Raw genomic sequence first — 18,616 nt, 5'->3', positions numbered from 1 at the left:
TTTCAAAAAAAATTGACAAACAAAAAATAAACTATAAAAATACAAAATAAAAATCATAAAAAAAATTTTAATATTTAAGAAAAAATAAAACTCAAAAATTTTAAATTTTTATATAATAATAAAATTTATTTAAATATAAAATTATTATATTTTTTAATCCTAATAAATATTCAATACTAATGATAGTATAATTTTATATACATTATATTATTAAAATATTATACTTAAATTATTTAATATTAATTAAGTTTTTCATATTTGTATAATTTTCTATTATATATATATGATTTAGTGAATGAATATATTTATATATTTATGTATATATGTGTGTATATATATATTTATATTATGTAATTAAAATTTTATCAAGATCGATGGTTGGGTCGGTCCGATCCGGTCTAGATCCGCATTTCACAGGTCGATCCGGCTCGGTTTGGCCCGATGAATGGTCGAGCTCCAATTATTCAGGGCCAAACACATTAATTTTCGGGTCGGATTCAAACCGGATAACAGACCTCGGTTTTTGACACCTATAGCGGCAACCTCTAACATACCCAGAGTCTTTATAAAATTGATTTTGTATAATAAAATTGAGAATTGAAAATTGAAATAGTTATCAATAAATTTAATATTATAAAAGTAAAAAATAACTAAAAATGAGATACCAGATAATAAATAATAAATTTTATATTATATAATCATGTCATTTACAGAATTTGCAATCAATCCTATTTATAAATTTGCAATCACAACTAATAGTGTATTTGAATCAAAATCCTATTTGTTCGCGATCAATTCTATTTATAAATTTGCAATCACAACTAATAACATTGTGCATCATATTTCCTAAAAAAATTGAAAGAACCACTTTAACTTCTTTAACTTCTTTCATATACACACGCACGTATACAATAAAATCTTACCTTGATTACTTGTTCAAGCGTTGTGGATTGAAAAGTCTCAATCTTTTGGCACAGTTCGAACATAAAAGTAACTGAAGTAGGATTTTTGGAGTTGATCTTCCTTCTTCCACATAAGTTTATCTACTTTTTTAGGATTTTCTCCACTTCTTCGATCTAATCAATTGAAAAGAAAATTCGTAAGATTTATTTTATATATATATATAAGAAATTAATCTCCTTTTTTCTTCTTTTTTTTTTACATGAAAGTAGAAAATAGATCACTGATATTATTAGTTCTTTAAATATGATTCTTTATTACAAATATTATTAGTTCTATAAATATAATTTCAAATTTCTGTAAATATAATTCAAATATTATTAGTTCTGTAAATATGATTGCAAACTTCTTTAAATATGATTCAATATTATTATAATTACTTTTGGGGAAGAAGAAAACGTAGAAAAAAAATAAGAACAACTTGAAAAAACTTTCTTCTATTTTATTTGCACAGAAAATATACGATGTTTTACATATAGTACAAATAAATGTCTAAATTTGTACACACGCATATTTACAATAAAATGTATATATGTCTAAAGTGTACGGTGTTTTATATCTAGAACAACTGGAAAGATAATTTATTTCATATACACGTGCATATATATAATAAAATCTTACCTTGGTTACTTGTTCAAGCGTCGTGGATTAAAGAGTCTCAATTTTTTGGCACAGTTCGAACATTTGTCTTGAGTAAGCGTAGTTTAAACAAGATCTTTGGAGCTGATAAGATTTATTATATATATATATGCATATACATATATATAGGAAATTAATTTGTTTCTTTTTTCTTTTTTATAGAATAGTAAAAAATAGATCACAAATATTATTAGAACTGTAAATATGATTCAAATATTATTATAATTACTTGCGGAGAAGAAGAAAACATAGAAAAAAATAAGAACAACTTGAAAAAACATTGTACGTTACTTTATATATACTATAAGTAGATGTCTAAATTTGTACAATAAACTAAAAAAATAGAAAGGTTGTGAACGAATTATTGATATATCGGATTAACCATATTTGTACTGAAAACAAATGAAATGATGATGGATTGAAGGAAGAAATGAAAGAGAGAATTTACAGAGGAAGAAGGGTCAGGTGTCTCTCGATCATGTTAATATTGATTTTCTTTTTTATGTCAATTTCAATTGAAAAGAAAACTAGTAATATATATATATATATATAAGTTAATTGCCTTTCTTCTCTCTCAATTCCTGGGTATTATCCCTATTGATAGTCAAAATTAAAAATCTATATATAATAGTATTATTTATATAATAATTTTGCATTATATAATCATGTCATTTATAGAAGGAAAAATAAAAAAAATACTCAAATTTTAAATTTTGACAAAAAAACACTAATTTTTTTTTATTTTATCAAATAAACATTATATTTTTTAAATTTGACAAAACAAATACTTAACTCTTCTACGATTGACAAAATACAAAAAAATGGCTGACGTGGCACAAAGAGATGTAAACACGTCAGATTATTTTGTTTTTTTTTTTTTACAATCGAAAAAAGTTCATGTATTTTTTTGGATCACTAAAAAAATTTAGTGTTTTTTTGATAATTGCATAAAAATTCATGTATTTTTTGGATCATTTAAAAAGTTCAGTGTTTTTTTAAATTTTTCTTAAAATTTAATGTTTATTTGACAACAAATAAAGTTCATTATTTTTTGTCAAAATTAAAAAGTTCAGTGTTTTTTTTTTTTGAGATTTTTCCTTTATAGAATCAGAAGCTTGCTATCAATCCAACCACAGTTTTGCAATCACAACTAATAATATTTGAACCATAATTCTATTTGCTTGCAATCAATCCTATTTACAAATTTGTAATCACAGCTAATAATATTGTGCATCATATTTTCTGCAAAAAAACGAAAGAATCACATTAATTTCTTTTATACATATGTACACACACATATATATATATATATATATATATATATATATATATAATAAATTCTTATCTTGATTACTTGTTTAAGCGTCGTGGATTGAAGAGTTTTAATTTTTTGGCACAGTTCGAACACATGTGTTGAGTAAGAGTATCTGAAACACAATCTTTGAAGTTGATCTTCCTTCTTCCGCGGAAGTTTATCTGCTTCATTTAGGACCTTCTTCACTTCCTCGATCCAATCAATTGAAAAGAAAACTGTTGAGATTTATTACATGTACATAGAGGAAATTAATCTACTTTGTTCTTTTCTTTTTCTTTTATAGATAAATAAAAAATAGATCGCTAATATTATTAGTTGTATAAATATGATTACAAACTTCTTTAAATATGATTCAAATATTATTACAATTACTTGTGGAAAAAAAGAAAATGTAGAAAAAAATAAGAACAATTAAAAAAACTCTCTTCTATTTTATTTGCACATATTATGGTAATGCAGATAGATATCTAAATTTGTACAATAAACTAAAAATAAAAGAAAAAGGTCGTAAACGATTTATTGGTAGATTGGATTAACCATATATGTATTTAGGAGAAATGAAATGAGGATAGGTTGAAGGAAGATATAAAAGGGAGAATTTATAGAGGAATAAAGCTTATGTGTCTCTCGATCATGTTGATGTTGATTTTTTTTTATGTTAACTTCAATTGAAAAAAATTGGTAAGATTTATTATTTATATATACGTGTATACATATATAATTATATATAGGAAATTAATTTGTTTTTTGTTTTCTTTTATTTTTAACAGGAATAGATCTCTAATAATATTAGTTTTGTAAATATGATCCGATATTGCAAAAAAAAATTAGTTATATAAATATGATTGCAAAATTCTGTAAATATGATTCAAATATTGTTAGTTCTGTAAATATGATAGCAAACTTCTATAAATATGATTGAAATATTATTATAATTACTTGTGGAGGAAGAAAACATAGAAAAAAGATAAGAACAACTTGAAAAAAATTCTTTTCTATTTTATTTGTATAGAAAATGTATGGTGTTTTATATATGATACAAGTATATACCTAAATTTGTACAATAAAATAAAAAAATAGAAAGATCGTGAACGATTTATTGGTAGATCGGATTAACCATATTTGTAATGAGAAGAAATGAAATGAGGGTGGATTGAAGGAAGAAATGAAAGGGAGAATTTATAGAAGAAGAAGGTTCATGTACCTCTCGATCATGTTGATGTTGATTTTCTTTTTGATGTCAGACTATGACACGAGTCTACCCTGTCTTCCTCTCCTCTTTTTGTACCTTCTCAACCCGGTCAAACATGATTTCTTTGAGAATTTTTTCAGTTATCTCCAACGTTTCGAGATTCTTATCTTCCGAAGTGATAAAACATCCCATTTTAGAAATCGTTGTAACGAATAAAATATCTAATTTATATTTAGAATGAAAATTTTATACCATTTGTAAGTTCGTTATAGTTCAATTTTATATTAAATAATCATATTATCAATTCTCTATCACACGAGGAGATTTTTTAATAAATTTAGCATGATCCAATAAAACAATCAAATGTTTATATTCATTTTAATTTAATGTCCATATAAAATAGAAATGCAATGAATATCAATAGTTTTCAATGTTTTAATACCTTTTTTTTTTATTTGATCTCTAGATAAAAATATTCAATTTTTAATAAAATGATTTAATGTTCAATGATTCTGTTTTATATTAAATAATTATATTATCAATTCACGAGCATGATTACAATCGACATTGAAATCTATATATAATAGTATCACTAGGATGCAATGCTAAAGAATCCCTATTATTACAAGGCTATTTTTTAATAAAATATAACATTATTACAATATACCCGTTATTATATATAGCATTATTATTTCAAAATCTATATATAATAGCATTGTAAGAACGTGCAAACCCCTTGTAATAATATAGATTTTTAACAACGGTTTGGTTTTTAAATATAACTATTTTTAATATTGTCCCCGGTCGACTTAAATATAGCATTATTGAGAATAGTCTTAAACATGACATTGTAATTATTTTTAAGAAGATAAGAACTGACTTGAAATTTTTTTGGGAAAACTCTCTTATATTTCATATTTTGTATTCTGCATAAAGGTTCATAAATCTGCACAATAATGTGATATTTGGTCATTTTCACACGCTTGTCTTTTGCAGATACAACACATTAAAACTCAAAACCTCAAGCGAGATTTGGTTCACTATGCCAATCAATCTCAACTTTCAAGCACCGCTAGCTCAACCACTGAAATTGGTACGTAAGAAGTTAACATATATATGGTCGAGGAAAATTGCACAAAACATGTACAGTACTCAAGTAGGTTCATAAATCCAGAACCACCTATTCCGAGCTGGTATCAATAGACCGACCGTTGAATTGAATTCATGACAGGAGGCAGAGTTCACGTTAACACAAGAAAAATCTCTAGTTTGCCTCCTAATTACAGGCAATATGGTTGAACCAAGAAACAAATATATAATATTATTATAGCTTGAAAATACACACAACATCTCCTTCTTCCTCTCCCTGTCCTTCGATATTTGATCCCTCTTTCACGATCACTTTATTAGATTACAAGAATAAAGAGAAGCAAGATTCTTCCCGTAAACGAACCTTAAACCCATGTAACGTAGAACTATATAGATGCAGGCACACTGACTATAATATATACGCAGGTAAGAATCTCAAGGGTGGGAAGGGAATGGCGGCAAGGGAGGCCATTTTCCGAACTTGGGGTGGGGGAAAAATTTAGGAGGGAAAGGAGGACACGGCTTCTTGGGGATCGTAATCGGCGGAGGAAGCACCACCGGAGGACACGGCTTCTTCGGTATCACTGGCGGCGGCTCGTACACTGGAACCGGCGGAGGAACCTCTTTTTTCGGAGGGCACGGCTTCTTCACCGGCGGAGGCTTGTAGACAGGCACCGGAGGAGGAACCTCTTTCTTAGGCGGCTTCGGAGGGCACGGCTTCTTCACCGGCGGGGGCTTGTAGACAGGCACCGGAGGAGGAACCTCTTTCTTCGGAGGGCACGGCTTCTTCACCGGCGGAGGCTTGTAGACAGGCACCGGAGGAGGAACCTCTTTCTTAGGCGGGCACGGCTTCTTCACCGGCGGGGGTTTGTAGACAGGCACCGGCGGCGGAATAACCTTCTTCGGCGGTTTCGGGGGGCACGGCTTCTTCACTGGAGGCTTGTAGATGGGAACAGGCGGAGGAATCTCCTTCTTCGGCGGTGGTTCGTAGACGGGAACGGGCGGAGGGATCTCCTTCTTGGGCGGTGGTTCGTAGACGGGAACAGGCGGAGGGATCTCCTTCTTAGGCGGTGGTTCGTAGACGGGAACGGGCGGAGGGATCTCCTTCTTAGGCGGTGGCTCATAGACGGGGTTGGAGGGTGGAGGGCAAGGGAAAGGGAAAAGGTGGTGGAAGCCTTTGATGGGATGAGGCCATGGGAACTTTGGGAAATGCCAGAAGAACTTCGAAGCGCATGTTTCCGGTGAAAATTTTAGGTTTTGTTTAAGACCCAGAATGTGTTTGTCGTCTGATTTCGATAAAAACACGACCTTGGAGGACTGGAGGCCATCGTGGGCTGGGCATGGAGTCGCAGAGGCACTGTGGAGCTGAGCGTAGCATTCTTCCTTTAGGGTTCCGTCGTCTCTCACTATGTCATCATGTTTCACAGAGACGGTGAACTTCCCGTCGCCGTCGAGTTTTCCGGCTCCTCTGGTGACGAAATGGCCTTTCTCGGCTTCGCACTCTATGGTCACTCCAAGTCCTGTACGGAATCGGTTAAATACTTGTGTGTTGTAAAAGATGGATCCTATGTGTGAAATTTCAGTCAAAAGTCACTGGAGCTTGTACAGTGAGGTACATAACACAATGAAGGGGTACCTGAGAAAACATTGGGAGCGTTGGGAATAGAACTCTGGGCATGGCCGACAACCTGGACAAGACGGCCGTGGCAGAGGACAGAAGAACTGAGCACTGACAGGAGGAACCACACCACCACATGAGTTCCTGGGATCCTCATCGGGATTCTCACCCCCACCCTCTTCTCTGACACAATGTGTTTTTTCTTTTAATGATAGGAAAGAGGAGAAGGGATATGATAAGTGCAGTGAGACTGACTCTCCTTTATATAATGGAGGTGCGATGCTTTAGCTCTATTTAATTATAAGCCCTTAATCTTTCTCCTTTCATTTTCGTTCGGACAACTTTGGATGCATGCATGTTATATAACCTTGGCGTAAAAATCGTCGTAATTAATATTAACAGAGAGAAGAGGAATTCTAATTCATATTTACGAGAATTAAAGGGAATCACGTGACGGTCGGAGGGAAACTTAAATTTCCGTGTCCCTCCCCAATTATTATACCTTCTTACTCGTGGTTTAGCCCATCCATGCATTGATTGCGTCATTGTCTCTTCATCACATCCACTTCCGTAAACATTAAAATGGTTCAAAACGATATAGGAATCCGATTGAATGCCACTCCAATTAGTTGGAAATGCGTTCGGGTTCCAACTTGGATATTTATCGACTGCCCTCCATAAACCATCTTCACACACACATATATACTGGAATGGACTGTAAAAATGTCTTTGTATTCGATACATATATGTGTGTGTATAGAGAGAGAGAGAGAGAGAGAGAGAGAGAGAGAGAGAGAGAGAGAGAGAGAGAGAGATTAAAGTCTAGGAAAGAATTGGTTGGGCAGCAGAAGTATAACACCCAAGCAAGGCCCATGTTATTAAAAAGTAGCCAGCTCAAAAGCCGACTCTTTTTGTTTTTGTTTTGTCTGGGTTTAAATTTCAAGTAAGATATATAGGAGAAGGTTATGATAATCTCTAACCATATATATGAAAATGTTGTTGAAACAGATTTCATGTGATTGCAGCCAGTGTTATATGATGATAGGTTTGACGATACAGCGAGTAGCAAAACTATGTATAGATGATTAGAAAGAGGTGAAAGTGGGATAAGTTGGACGGAAGAATCAACTCAAGGTACGCCTGTTCCAATCAAAATGGCATCTCTCTCTCTTCTTATGGGCATGAAGCAACTGTCTAATTAAATACCGTCTCCATAAAATAACGAAGCTAACTCAGCGGCGAGTGATTGCCATCTGATGCGATGTGACGAAATGACATGTTCGAATTTCGCTGCGTCAGGATTGGATTCGTTTGATTGCCGACAAATGGCGCATTTAATTTGGACAGATCATATATCTATCCATGCATATGGTGAAAGCGTTACGCTAGGTGGTGGTTGGATGGGGTAGGTGGCTGATGGTAGTATCGGACTTCCATATTTACCAACATTCACATTCGTCCAAAAACCTACGATCGACATAATGTAAAACGAGATGTTATTTACACCCCCCACGCTTTTTGACTTGACCCCATCATCAAAGACTGACACAACACTGAGTTTAGGATCTGTTGTTATTCTCTCTTCTTTGCAGGACAAATATTCACCTTTCTATAGCCACCAAAACCACCTACTTCTTTTAAGTTGGAGAAAACTGTCTACTTCTTCCTCATCACGGAAAGACCAGAGAGTTAGTTCCAGGGACAAAACTCATGCCGTTCCACGGTTAAGAATATCTATATAAAATAACCCCCTCCAAAAAAAAAAATGTTTTTGTTTTTCTTTGACCCTAATTTCGGCACAACACAAGCTCTTCCAAATGCCACCAACGAGGCTTATTTAGTTTTTCTTCTTCTTGGATTTTCCAGAGGACGATTTGGCGAGAGTGGTTCCCTGTAACACAATCATGTCAAAAGAGAGAGAACCCCTGGTTTTTTATGAGTAGGTACGAAAACAGAACGGAAGACAGTACCTCAAGCCATTCATCCAGCGAAGCATCCACGCTCCTCGTTCCCACTTCAACCTTTGCCACCTTCTTGGTTTTCTGGTAAACAGACAAGTAATTACTCTCGAGGATGATCAGGCCGAGTCTGATGCATTGGTCTACCCAAGAGTGCATCTGGTCCAAAAATTCCAATACTGTCTCGAAAAATATGTCTAGGGGCTTTCAATGATTGCCGGATGTGGATGTGGTGTAGGATATACAGCTAATTGATTGGTAATTCTTACTTGGTAACCCAGTAAGCAAAATTATGTGTACTTTTCATACACAAAAATGTTATTATTTTCAGTTAATAGCACTCTGTGGTCGGTCTTAATCCCTATTTTAGATGGCATGGTGACTAGAATGGACAACTGTACCTTGGTGAGACGCTGTGCTTGACTATACACCCACAGGCCGAGGAGGAGAAGTAGAGCAATGCCGAGGGTTACAAGGAAGACAGACTCGCCGCTGAGGAGACTGCCTGATTCAACAACCTCGATGGTACCGTTGTAGAAGACACTCTGGTAAGGCTGTTCATCTATCTCATAGATAATTGTCCCCACAAGATCAAAAGTTCCAGGCTGCATGTGATGCACAAGTATTATGTGCAGATGTTGTGGTTATCCCTATTATAGAGTTGCTTTCAAAATGAATAGAGATAATGCAACGTGTATCATGTAATATATACCTGCAGAAACTTGCTGACTGCAAAAATGTACGGGAAAGTAGCCTGAACAGATGTTGGGATGGATGCGTTGTTGAAGCTCTGCAAAAGCCAAACAAACATGGGGATTCTTAATAGAATGCGACAACATGACCAAAGTACCGTAAGAAACACATAAGTTGAACCTGTACGCAAAGCAGTATTCAAATGACTAACTAACAAACCAAACGCTGTTGATGTAACCTAGAAACCTCTTTTCTAGTGTCTCAGCTTGTGATCCACACAAGCTGTGAATCAACTGTACACTTTTACAAGAATTGAGCAACCTTATTCTATTTTCTTTGCTAAAAAGAGTGATGCAGGGGAGAACTTACCAGCATGGTTAGATTCTGAACCAGTAATTGGTGATCAAACGGAAGGTGAAGGCTGGCCTTGACTCCAATAACACCAACGGCTGACTGGCCTATTATTTGAAACAACAGGTATGAGTCAGATTTTTCTGCCAAAAGTGAATCTAAACGCATGCAGGTAAATAGCTAAGATGGATTTAATTACCATCATTTTTAAGACCAACAAGAAGTTCAGTCTCCTCCCCAGCTGGAACTACTGCACAAAAAAAGGGAAAAAAACTCAAACACAACATTCAAAATTCCCATGGTCACTAAAAAGTGCAGACAAACATGCGGAAAATGTCGATTAGTAAATCCTTACGTTTTGCACTGTTTTTTGGGAAGACACAAACTGTTTCAATTCCAGGGGCCGGGCTCAAGGCCACATCAGCAACATCCTGCTCATCATCCCCAACAACCCCAACTTCACCGCTTTCTACGACAGTTTCTTCACCAGTTTTGGCTGCGTCCTCGGAGTTCGATTGACATCTAGCCACTGATAGAAAAGGGAATACAACTCATTAAGACATGACCAAAATGAATTTCTTACTCCAAGAAAGGAGCTGCAAAACACAGCGTTTATGAGTAGATTATCTAAAACCGATAGTTAAAAAGATACTTCAACCACTTTGGTGGAATCAAAGAGCAGAAACATTTACATGCTCCAATCGAGTCAGCCATAAAACAGAAATTCTCTGTGATGAGTTTCTGTTAACGTTAAGCGTTTCCTTAACTCTTCACTCTTCAGAGAGCTATATCCCAACACAAGGAGGAACCTTCACCTCCAAAGGTGGTCGCTAAGCACTTCGGAAAGTCTATAATTTGAACCTTTTACTGTTCTCACCAAACAAAGACGATCTCGAACGCATTGAAAAGGCAGTTCTCGAACAAAATTGAAACACATACACACGGATGCAATTGACGAATCTATTAACGAGTCAACAGGCGAATTGAAGAATCTATAACTCTACATTCGATCTCCATACAAGTGGTGCAGCGTATGTGAAAACAGGAAAGCAATCGAAGAATACTCTCTTTCTAAACCATAATGTTTGATGGCGCAACATCACGTGAAATCAATCTCAACGCAATTCGATCTCAAAATACGATCGAACTCAAAAGGGCAAAACATGCATGCGTGCGCGAGATCATAAACTACGAATCGAACGCCATTGCCTAGAAGAAAAAACGGATCTAGATCTAGATTACGGAGAAAAAGACAGAGAAGAAAAAGAGAAAAAGAGGTGGAAACCTTGGAGCAGAGGAGACGCAAGGAGAAGAAGGGCGAGGAACAAAACCCTAAGAGTCCTCATCGCCGCAGACGCCGAGTGCAGACTGATCAGAGCTTGAGCTTCGGGATTGTGGTCAATAAAATTTGCGGAGAGGGAAAATTGTCTCCGATGGTGTATTTATGGTTGCTGTGTTCAGAATTTGGCACATTGTGGAAAAATAAAAATCACGGAAATAATAGCTGAATATTGGAAATCAGAACAAAAGATCCTAACAGGACACAACAACAACAACAGAGCAAGCTTTGGATCCGTGTCCTGAAACGACACCGTAGTCGTGTTTTACAGTGAATCTTGATTTTATTACTTAGCAAGCAATTAATACAGCGATCTCACAAAAATCAGATGATTGACATTATTATTTTTTTTACTAAAATCACACGATTGAATACATATCTTTGACGCAACAACTAACATTATTATCAGCAAAAAAGTAACTGTTTTCCCCCTTTATTCAGGCTTTTTTTTTTCCTTTCAATTTGTTATATAGAATGAAAAGTAAGTAAAAAATCACAACAATTTTATGAAATTATAAAGAGAAAATCTTAAAAAGATATCTACTTGTCAATTTTTACAAAATAAAATCTAAATTTTATTTTTTATCAAATAAAATCATAACTTGATTTTTAAATTATAAATATAAATTTTATAATAGTTATCATTTAAATCGATATTACAAATTTCGAATTTATTTTTTTTATTGAAAATAAAAATTTATATTTTAATTAATATATTTTATTAAAATTGAGAAGTTTGTATTTTTTTTTGGAATTTTACCAATTATAAAAGAGGAAAGTCTAAATTTAGAAGACAAGTGCTATAATAGACTAGAATAGATTGACAAAGGAACGAGGGTGGTGGGTAAGTAGTAGACGGAAAAAAAATACAAATAATATCACGAACACTCCACTACCACACCATGTAATCTTATATGTTATATAGTCAGAAGCATGTTCGGCCATTACAGACAAAAAGATCAGTAGGTGTCTGAAGCCAATCAATCGCCGTGGATGGTGTACCGTTCCCACTTCTTTGTTGGGTCGTATATCTGTCCCAAAAACAAAAAACGACGTCAGTGGATGAAATTATCATAGAAGGAGACTAGAGGTTGTGTTTCCGACTGGTATTCGGCATGCCATGGTTAAGAATCGTGTTTAGAATCAGATGTATGTATACCAACACCATTGGGGGTCCCTGGAGGATCAGAAAATGTTTTCAATGCGAATTTCGGATTTACCTCCCATCTGGAAGCAGGGAATATATGCTTGTTCTTCTCGTACCAGTGTCTCTCAACCACTTTTCCGGCATGCGACTGTGCCAAAATATACCCAATATCAGTACAAGCCACAACAGTACCAATGCTGGAGACGATGGATGTTTGTAGTTTTATTTACATGCATATGTTTCCCCCTCCCTAATCTACCTTGACATTTACAGTTGTTTGTGGGTTTCTGGAGCAACTGAATAAAAGAAAAAGGATCAAGGAATCACCTCATCCTTCTCGATTGTTGCATCCGCAATCGTTCTTACGTCTTCATGCACATCGAAATGGAAAAGCTGAAAACAAAACACAGCACATGACATTGTCAACAACTGCTCTAAGTTAAAAGTGTCAAGTCTTTATGGAATAGAACTTCCCGGAATAAATGAATCCAGAGACGGGTAATTAAACATACCGGTCCACTCTTCCCCCTGGCTTTGTTGATGATCAACTCATAGAAACTGTGTTGCTGCATTTCCCAGAATACAGGAACATGCTCGGTTATCACATACACGGGAAAGAATAATTTAAAAAAAATCGCAACGTTAAAGCCTTCTCACATGGGGTATGATAAGATCTTCCTTCACATAAAGCAAATTCTCAACTGAAGCTGTTCGAATCTCTCGAAACTCCGGAGCAAGTTGCTGTTGTACAGCTCGGAGGAAATCCCCAATAGTGTCACCCTTCCGGACCTGCAACAAGGCTATATTTTGTCAGTACAAGATGCTAAGGAGAGGGATTTAAAGCTTACACAACCGAACAAAATTTTGGCCTATACTTGCCTGAATTACTCGTCTATGGCCGGTTCCATCCCAGTAACTGTAAGTAATCTCGAGAGGCTCATCTAAAATACAGACAGGAAACCAAAAATAAAAAATCAATAGAATTACTAAATAATGTTTCCTGTGGAACATCATCATTCAGAAGTGACCGAAACGTGGACTACTTTTGATCTGCTCCTGCTCACGAAGCCATTGCTTCTTCAGCCTTTCCCGTTCAGCTTGTTCCTCCGCCTCCCGCTCACTGAAACAGCGACCTCAAAACACCAGATCTAAAGTTAAGATTTACTCCCGTGACAATCTATGAACTCAAAGACAGAGAGAGTGAGAGATTAAACACCTGTCAGGAAGGAAACTAGTTTCTACGGTTGGATCCTTGCCTAGTTTTCCATGACGGAGGTTTGCTGCTTCAGAATCTTCTGCATAAATAGCGCGCTCAGCAGATGTCACCACATAAGGAATTTGAGAAGTGCGACACATTGAAATTTGTCAGAAATTTGCACGAACACATGCTATTTACGATTCAAAATACCAATAATTAACAAATTGACTTCTATGGTATAACTGACATATCTGTACCCCTGTATGACGAGTATTATTATTTACTCTACATGACAACAGTGCTAGTTTTATGAAGGGTACCGCTATAATTCATCTCTAATTCAGAAAACAGATGTTCTGCAATATTCCCATTCATCAATCAAGATAGAACCTTTGAAAATTCCAATCAGGAACAACGATTTTCATCAAAAGGGTTCCCACATTCCAAATAAACAAATCAATCCACTTACTGTTTTCCCCATCTTCTTCCTCACTGCCATTCTCAAAATCTTCAGCAAAAGACAATCGGGAATGCCCCTTAATCTTTCTCTTCTTTCGCTTCTGCAACTGAAGCTCCTCCTCCCTGTTTTTGGAAATATAGTCGGAGAAGCATCATCCGAAAGTATCACAACAAATAACAAAATGTATGCCTAACAACAAAACTTACTCTTGTTGCAGTTTCTGCAGCTTCTCCTTCTCTTCTTCCTCTATCTTGTTACGAATGTTGACCCTCTACGGATAAGATAGACAATATAAATACAATATTCCAGAAAATTATTAAAGTACCATGCCAAGGTGCAAAATTACCCAATTACCTTCTCGACATATTCCTCTCGTGTAACCAAACCAACAGTTTCCTTCTTGAAAGCAGTCTCCAGAATCTAAGAACAAAACCAAAAAGAAGGACAAGTGCGTTAACAATCAGATAGTTCATCAGATGCAGCGTATGGAATTTGCTATTTTTCAAGGATGAAATCATTTAACTTATTCATCTAACTTGTTCCCCAATTTGTCAACTGAAGTACCGATTAAATCAACATCTGACATCAGTTCCTTTCTTGGCTGCCTCGAAAAATTAGCCATAACTCAATGAATGGTGACGAAGGTGATCATTGAAGTAACCGGAAGTGGCAAAATCAGCTTACAGCTGGTGGGAACATTTCAACCTCATAGAACCTCACCAGGTTAACAAACACGAAAGAAGATAAGTGCACAGGCCCTCGTCTAGTAGTCATTAAACAAATTCAAGGTACCCCTAAAAGATCATATCGGGAATCCAATAAACCAATAAATTCTTTTAATCATAGCCAATAATTCAACATCAGAGCTAGCGGAAGTGCTAAGCTAGTGGTCGCTAGTTATGTTTTAAACCATCGTATGCAGAGAAAGCGAATCAACAAGAGAGAAAACCTAGGAATCAGCCAAGACATCCACAGTCACGAAGAATCTCCGAGGAAAAACCCTAAGAAAGAGGGGTAAGGGAGGGTGAAGGTGGGATACCTCAGAGGAGCTGGTGCCGAATCGGAGGAGACCAGGTTGGCCCTCGGCGGAGGCGGTCTTCGTCTTGAGCTCCTGGATTTTACGGCGCTCCGCTTCTCTCTGCTTCTCCAGCCGCCGTATCCTCACTGCGTCTTGTGCTGTCCCCACGTACCCATCTCCCATTCCCGACATCCTGTCTCCCTGCTTCTCTCTCTCTCTCTCTCTCGCCCTTGCAATCAAATAGGTAAAGAGGGGAAATTGTTGAGACTGACCGCCATGGCTTCGGAGCTTTGACGTGCACAGGGCAAGGCTTTGGGCTGGGATTCGAGCGTTATGGGCCTTTAAGGTAAGTTGGGCTCATACTGGGATCAAATAGGTAAGAAGGCGACCGCCATTGATTTGGGAGCTTTTATTTTACATACATAGAGCAGAGCTTTGGGCTTCTCGCAGTTTATGGGCCTTTAAGGTAAGTTGGGCTCAAGCTAGACATGTCCAAAACTCTGTCGTGAACAAACGGAAATTACGAGTAAGCAAAAAAATTAAATTAGTATTGATATTATGAGTAACGGCTTCATGTTGAGGGGATCATAGCTTCATACTGAAATGGTCAGACTCTGTGGCTTAGAAACCCAAACTGCTCAATGAATCGTGCTCCGACTACAAAACCTGTTCCGAAAACGGCGTCGTTGTGAAACTGAACCGGGACGTCAAAATTTGGGCTAAACCGGACATTCCCAAGGCCCAAGAGAACCTGTCAAACATAACAGATAGTATCTTCTCCATCAAGTTTTTGTCAGTTATCATTTCAGGATCTAAAAGTCTTCAGGCAGCGAGCCATTTCTTCTTCGGTTCCACCGGCTCATCTCCGGCCGGCAAGGTCAGATTTCCCAACATTTTTCTCGTTCGTTCCTTTTCGGCGCCTTCTCCCAATTTCCGCTGGATTTTCCCAGTAAGACGATACGATCAGCGCATCGTGCCTAGACTTTATGATTTTTAAGGTTTTCTTTGAATTTTCCTGATAGGCGAACAATTTGTTCTTCTTTGCATTGTATTGCGTCGTTTTGGGGGAGTGATTATACGGGTTTATGCAGATTTTGATTTTTGTTTTCACCTTTACTGATCGTCTTAGCTCCTCGAAGAGCAAACTTGCAGTTCCTGTTGTCCATTTTCGATTTATACTCGAATTTGTTTTCTTCAGCTTAGGTTACATCTTCATGTTTAGTGTAATCATGAGATTCCCATGTTGCTGGACATACTTTCTTTGGAACAATTCCAGTTTCATTTCTGGGTATTTACGATGTACTGGGTTTATGCATTAGGAGGAGTTTTTCTCTCTGGGTGTTAAATGGTTTTCTCGATTGCGAGACGTTATTGTGTCAAGCTTTGGTGGAGATGATACCTGGCGAAACGGGGTTACAAGTCTCTTTAGCTCCTTAATGAAGTGGAATTTTATGGCATTGATTCGCAAAATATTTGCCTCTGCATCTAACACTGTTCTGTGCTTCTCGTGTTTTGTTCAAACTGTAATGTCAAAACTGAACTTTGAAATTATTATGTTTAAGAAGGGATGGTACTGATTTCTATGTAGGTTACACGATCTTTAGAGGTTGGCTGAGGAAGTGAAACTTGGGGTATTCAAATGGAGAATTTGGAAGACTGGAAGAATCTTGCTGAGCAAAGGCTGCATCAAGGAATCGAATATGTTCAACAAATACCACCGACTCAGCTGTATGCTGCAATTGCAGTTTTGCTGTTAACCACCATTTTGCTCTTATCAAGTAAGCAGTATACAGTTCGTTGTTTTTCCTTTCGTTTTCTCTGATGTTGGCTTTCCGGTGATGTAGGATTTGTCTCTGTAAGGTTTTTTTTAGATTCAGATGAAATTGTTTTGTCGTGTCTTTAACAACTTTTCGCTGTCCTTTTCACTGTACCATTTTAGACTTGATCTTAAGGTTACAATGGAATATCAACTTAATTAGTGTAAAAGTATTCGTCTGTAATATTTCTCGATGTAAATCTATTACTTCGAACATCTACGAAGTGCTGTCCTTGATGATTCATAGAGAAATCTGATTCTTTTGTTATTAATATTCTTAGTTCCTGCTGCCTCTTGTTGTTAATTTCTTAGGTGTTGCTGTCTCTTGCAGTTCGCTGGCTCAGACGTACAAAATCCAATACTGTGCTCCTTTCTGGTCTAAGCGGAAGTGGGAAAACGATTCTCTTTTATCAGGTGAGTATGTCAGCTTAATCTTCAATTGGTTGTAGAATATGCCTTGACTGTCCTCCAAACCTATTTTAGTTTTTGCAAAATCTTCTGAAAGATCTTCGCTGTTGTCCTGCCCATGACGAATGGGCATGTCTAAGGTAATTATGACGAGTTATTTGTTGTTTTGATTTCTATTCTTCTTTATGGCAGCTCCGGGATGGATCTTCCCATCAGGGAACTGTGACATCAATGGAGCCAAATGAAGGCACTTTTGTGTTGCACGGTGAAAACTCAGAGGTAAATATCCCCTTGGGCATGTTTAAAGCTGTCCATGAACCGAAACATGTATAGCAGAAGTTTCTGTTCCAATAAGATATTTATAGATCTAATAAAAATGTGATGCATCGAGTAATTAAGGTCTGACACATGAATATGTTTTGTCATCTGACAGAAAGGCAAAGTGAGGCCTGTTCATCTAGTTGATGTTCCTGGGCATTCTCGACTTCGGCCCAAGCTAGAAGAATTCTTGCCTCAGGCAGCTGCTGTTGTGTTTGTAGTGGACGCTCTGGAGTTCCTTCCAAATTGCCGTGCAGTTTCAGAGTAACTACACAAACAATACTTATGTGTCCCTTGTTTACTAGAAGAAGCGCAACCTTAGAGGTGCTTAATGGTGACTGCTCACTCAAACCGATCTCGTGCCTTGTAGATACTTGTATGATATCCTGACCAATGCCAATGTGGTTAAGAAGAAGATTCCGGTTCTTCTCTGCTGCAACAAGGCGGATAAATTGACTGCCCACACCAAGGAGTTCATCTGCAAGCAGATGGAAAAAGAGATGTACGGCGCCTCTATTTCTCAAATCCTTATGAATTGTTAAATCTTTCGCAGAAAATCCCGAAACCATTATCCTCCTTCCACACGTTTTGCAGTGACAAACTGCGGGCATCGAGAAGTGCAATATCTGCGGCCGATATAGCAAATGACTTCACGCTTGGGATCGCTGGAGAGACGTTTTCTTTTGCGCATTGCCTGAACAAAGTCACGGTAGCGGAGGCATCTGGCTTGACGAGCGAAACGGCCCAGGTTGAACAGTTCATCCGGGAGTACGTGAAACCATAAGCCAAAATGCTGCATTTATAGACTTCTTGGGCCATCCATGGTCTCTGATTTATGTTTGAGAGGAAGTATTTAGTGTACAAGAACGTTGCTCTTTCTGATAGTTTAGTCATTTCTCCTTCCAATTGAGTTGCAAAAGCATTCTGCCTATTTTCATAAAAAATACTCGAATTGGCTGGCTGGCTGGCGTTGGATCCACATAGAACCATGCAAAATGAGTAGCTAACCACACCTGTAAATCTGAACATAAGTCCGTTGGTTTTCTCCTCTTATATAAAAATGAACCATGGATTCCTCAGAAACGGGGTACGGCTAC

At 36.8% G+C, this 18,616-nt stretch overlaps 4 protein-coding genes across 6 annotated transcripts; 1 reads left to right on the top strand and 3 right to left on the bottom strand.

Annotated features, from left to right (window-relative positions):
• Window positions 1-5,398: 5,398 nt before the first annotated feature.
• On the bottom strand, window positions 5,399-7,131 carry LOC104807787 (proline-rich protein 4). Its single transcript, XM_010533200.2, has 2 exons — window positions 6,832-7,131; window positions 5,399-6,715 (listed from the first exon to the last, which is right to left on the bottom strand). Exons 1-2 carry the CDS (start codon window positions 6,968-6,970, stop codon window positions 5,631-5,633), a joined length of 1,224 nt encoding a protein of 407 aa, XP_010531502.1. The 5' UTR covers window positions 6,971-7,131; the 3' UTR covers window positions 5,399-5,630.
• A 1,236-nt stretch (window positions 7,132-8,367) lies between these two features.
• Window positions 8,368-11,327, bottom strand: LOC104807786 (translocon-associated protein subunit alpha). The gene is made up of 8 exons (XM_010533199.2): window positions 11,101-11,327; window positions 10,171-10,344; window positions 10,015-10,065; window positions 9,834-9,922; window positions 9,484-9,561; window positions 9,173-9,376; window positions 8,784-8,855; window positions 8,368-8,704 (listed from the first exon to the last, which is right to left on the bottom strand). The coding sequence occupies exons 1-8, from the start codon at window positions 11,159-11,161 to the stop codon at window positions 8,651-8,653; spliced, it is 783 nt and encodes a 260-aa protein (XP_010531501.1). The 5' UTR covers window positions 11,162-11,327; the 3' UTR covers window positions 8,368-8,650.
• Window positions 11,328-11,935: 608 nt separating this feature from the next.
• Window positions 11,936-15,244, bottom strand: LOC104807785 (protein XAP5 CIRCADIAN TIMEKEEPER). 2 transcript variants are annotated; one of them, XM_010533198.2, is made up of 12 exons: window positions 14,999-15,244; window positions 14,314-14,379; window positions 14,166-14,230; window positions 13,969-14,081; window positions 13,518-13,593; window positions 13,345-13,421; window positions 13,181-13,242; window positions 12,959-13,090; window positions 12,814-12,867; window positions 12,629-12,694; window positions 12,375-12,449; window positions 11,936-12,185 (listed from the first exon to the last, which is right to left on the bottom strand). In XM_010533198.2, exons 1-12 carry the CDS (start codon window positions 15,167-15,169, stop codon window positions 12,135-12,137), a joined length of 1,008 nt encoding a protein of 335 aa, XP_010531500.1. In that variant the 5' UTR covers window positions 15,170-15,244; the 3' UTR covers window positions 11,936-12,134. The 2 variants fall into 2 exon arrangements, with proteins under 2 accessions (XP_010531500.1, XP_010531499.1); XM_010533197.2 differs by having other exon boundaries at window positions 13,518-13,596; window positions 14,999-15,243.
• Window positions 15,245-15,750: 506 nt separating this feature from the next.
• LOC104807784 (signal recognition particle receptor subunit beta-like) lies at window positions 15,751-18,480 on the top strand. 2 transcript variants are annotated; one of them, XM_010533195.1, is made up of 7 exons: window positions 15,751-15,854; window positions 16,566-16,755; window positions 17,125-17,207; window positions 17,394-17,480; window positions 17,635-17,783; window positions 17,890-18,021; window positions 18,114-18,480. In XM_010533195.1, the coding sequence occupies exons 2-7, from the start codon at window positions 16,617-16,619 to the stop codon at window positions 18,301-18,303; spliced, it is 780 nt and encodes a 259-aa protein (XP_010531497.1). In that variant the 5' UTR covers window positions 15,751-15,854; window positions 16,566-16,616; the 3' UTR covers window positions 18,304-18,480. The 2 variants fall into 2 exon arrangements, with proteins under 2 accessions (XP_010531497.1, XP_010531498.1); XM_010533196.1 differs by having other exon boundaries at window positions 15,843-15,926.
• Window positions 18,481-18,616: the final 136 nt, after the last annotated feature.

This window comes from Tarenaya hassleriana, unplaced genomic scaffold (assembly GCF_000463585.1).
Source record: "Tarenaya hassleriana unplaced genomic scaffold, ASM46358v1 Cleome13, whole genome shotgun sequence".
NCBI lineage: Eukaryota > Viridiplantae > Streptophyta > Magnoliopsida > Brassicales > Cleomaceae > Tarenaya > Tarenaya hassleriana.
Note: the sequence above shows the minus strand (reverse complement) of the source record. Positions and strands in the feature narration are given on the sequence as shown.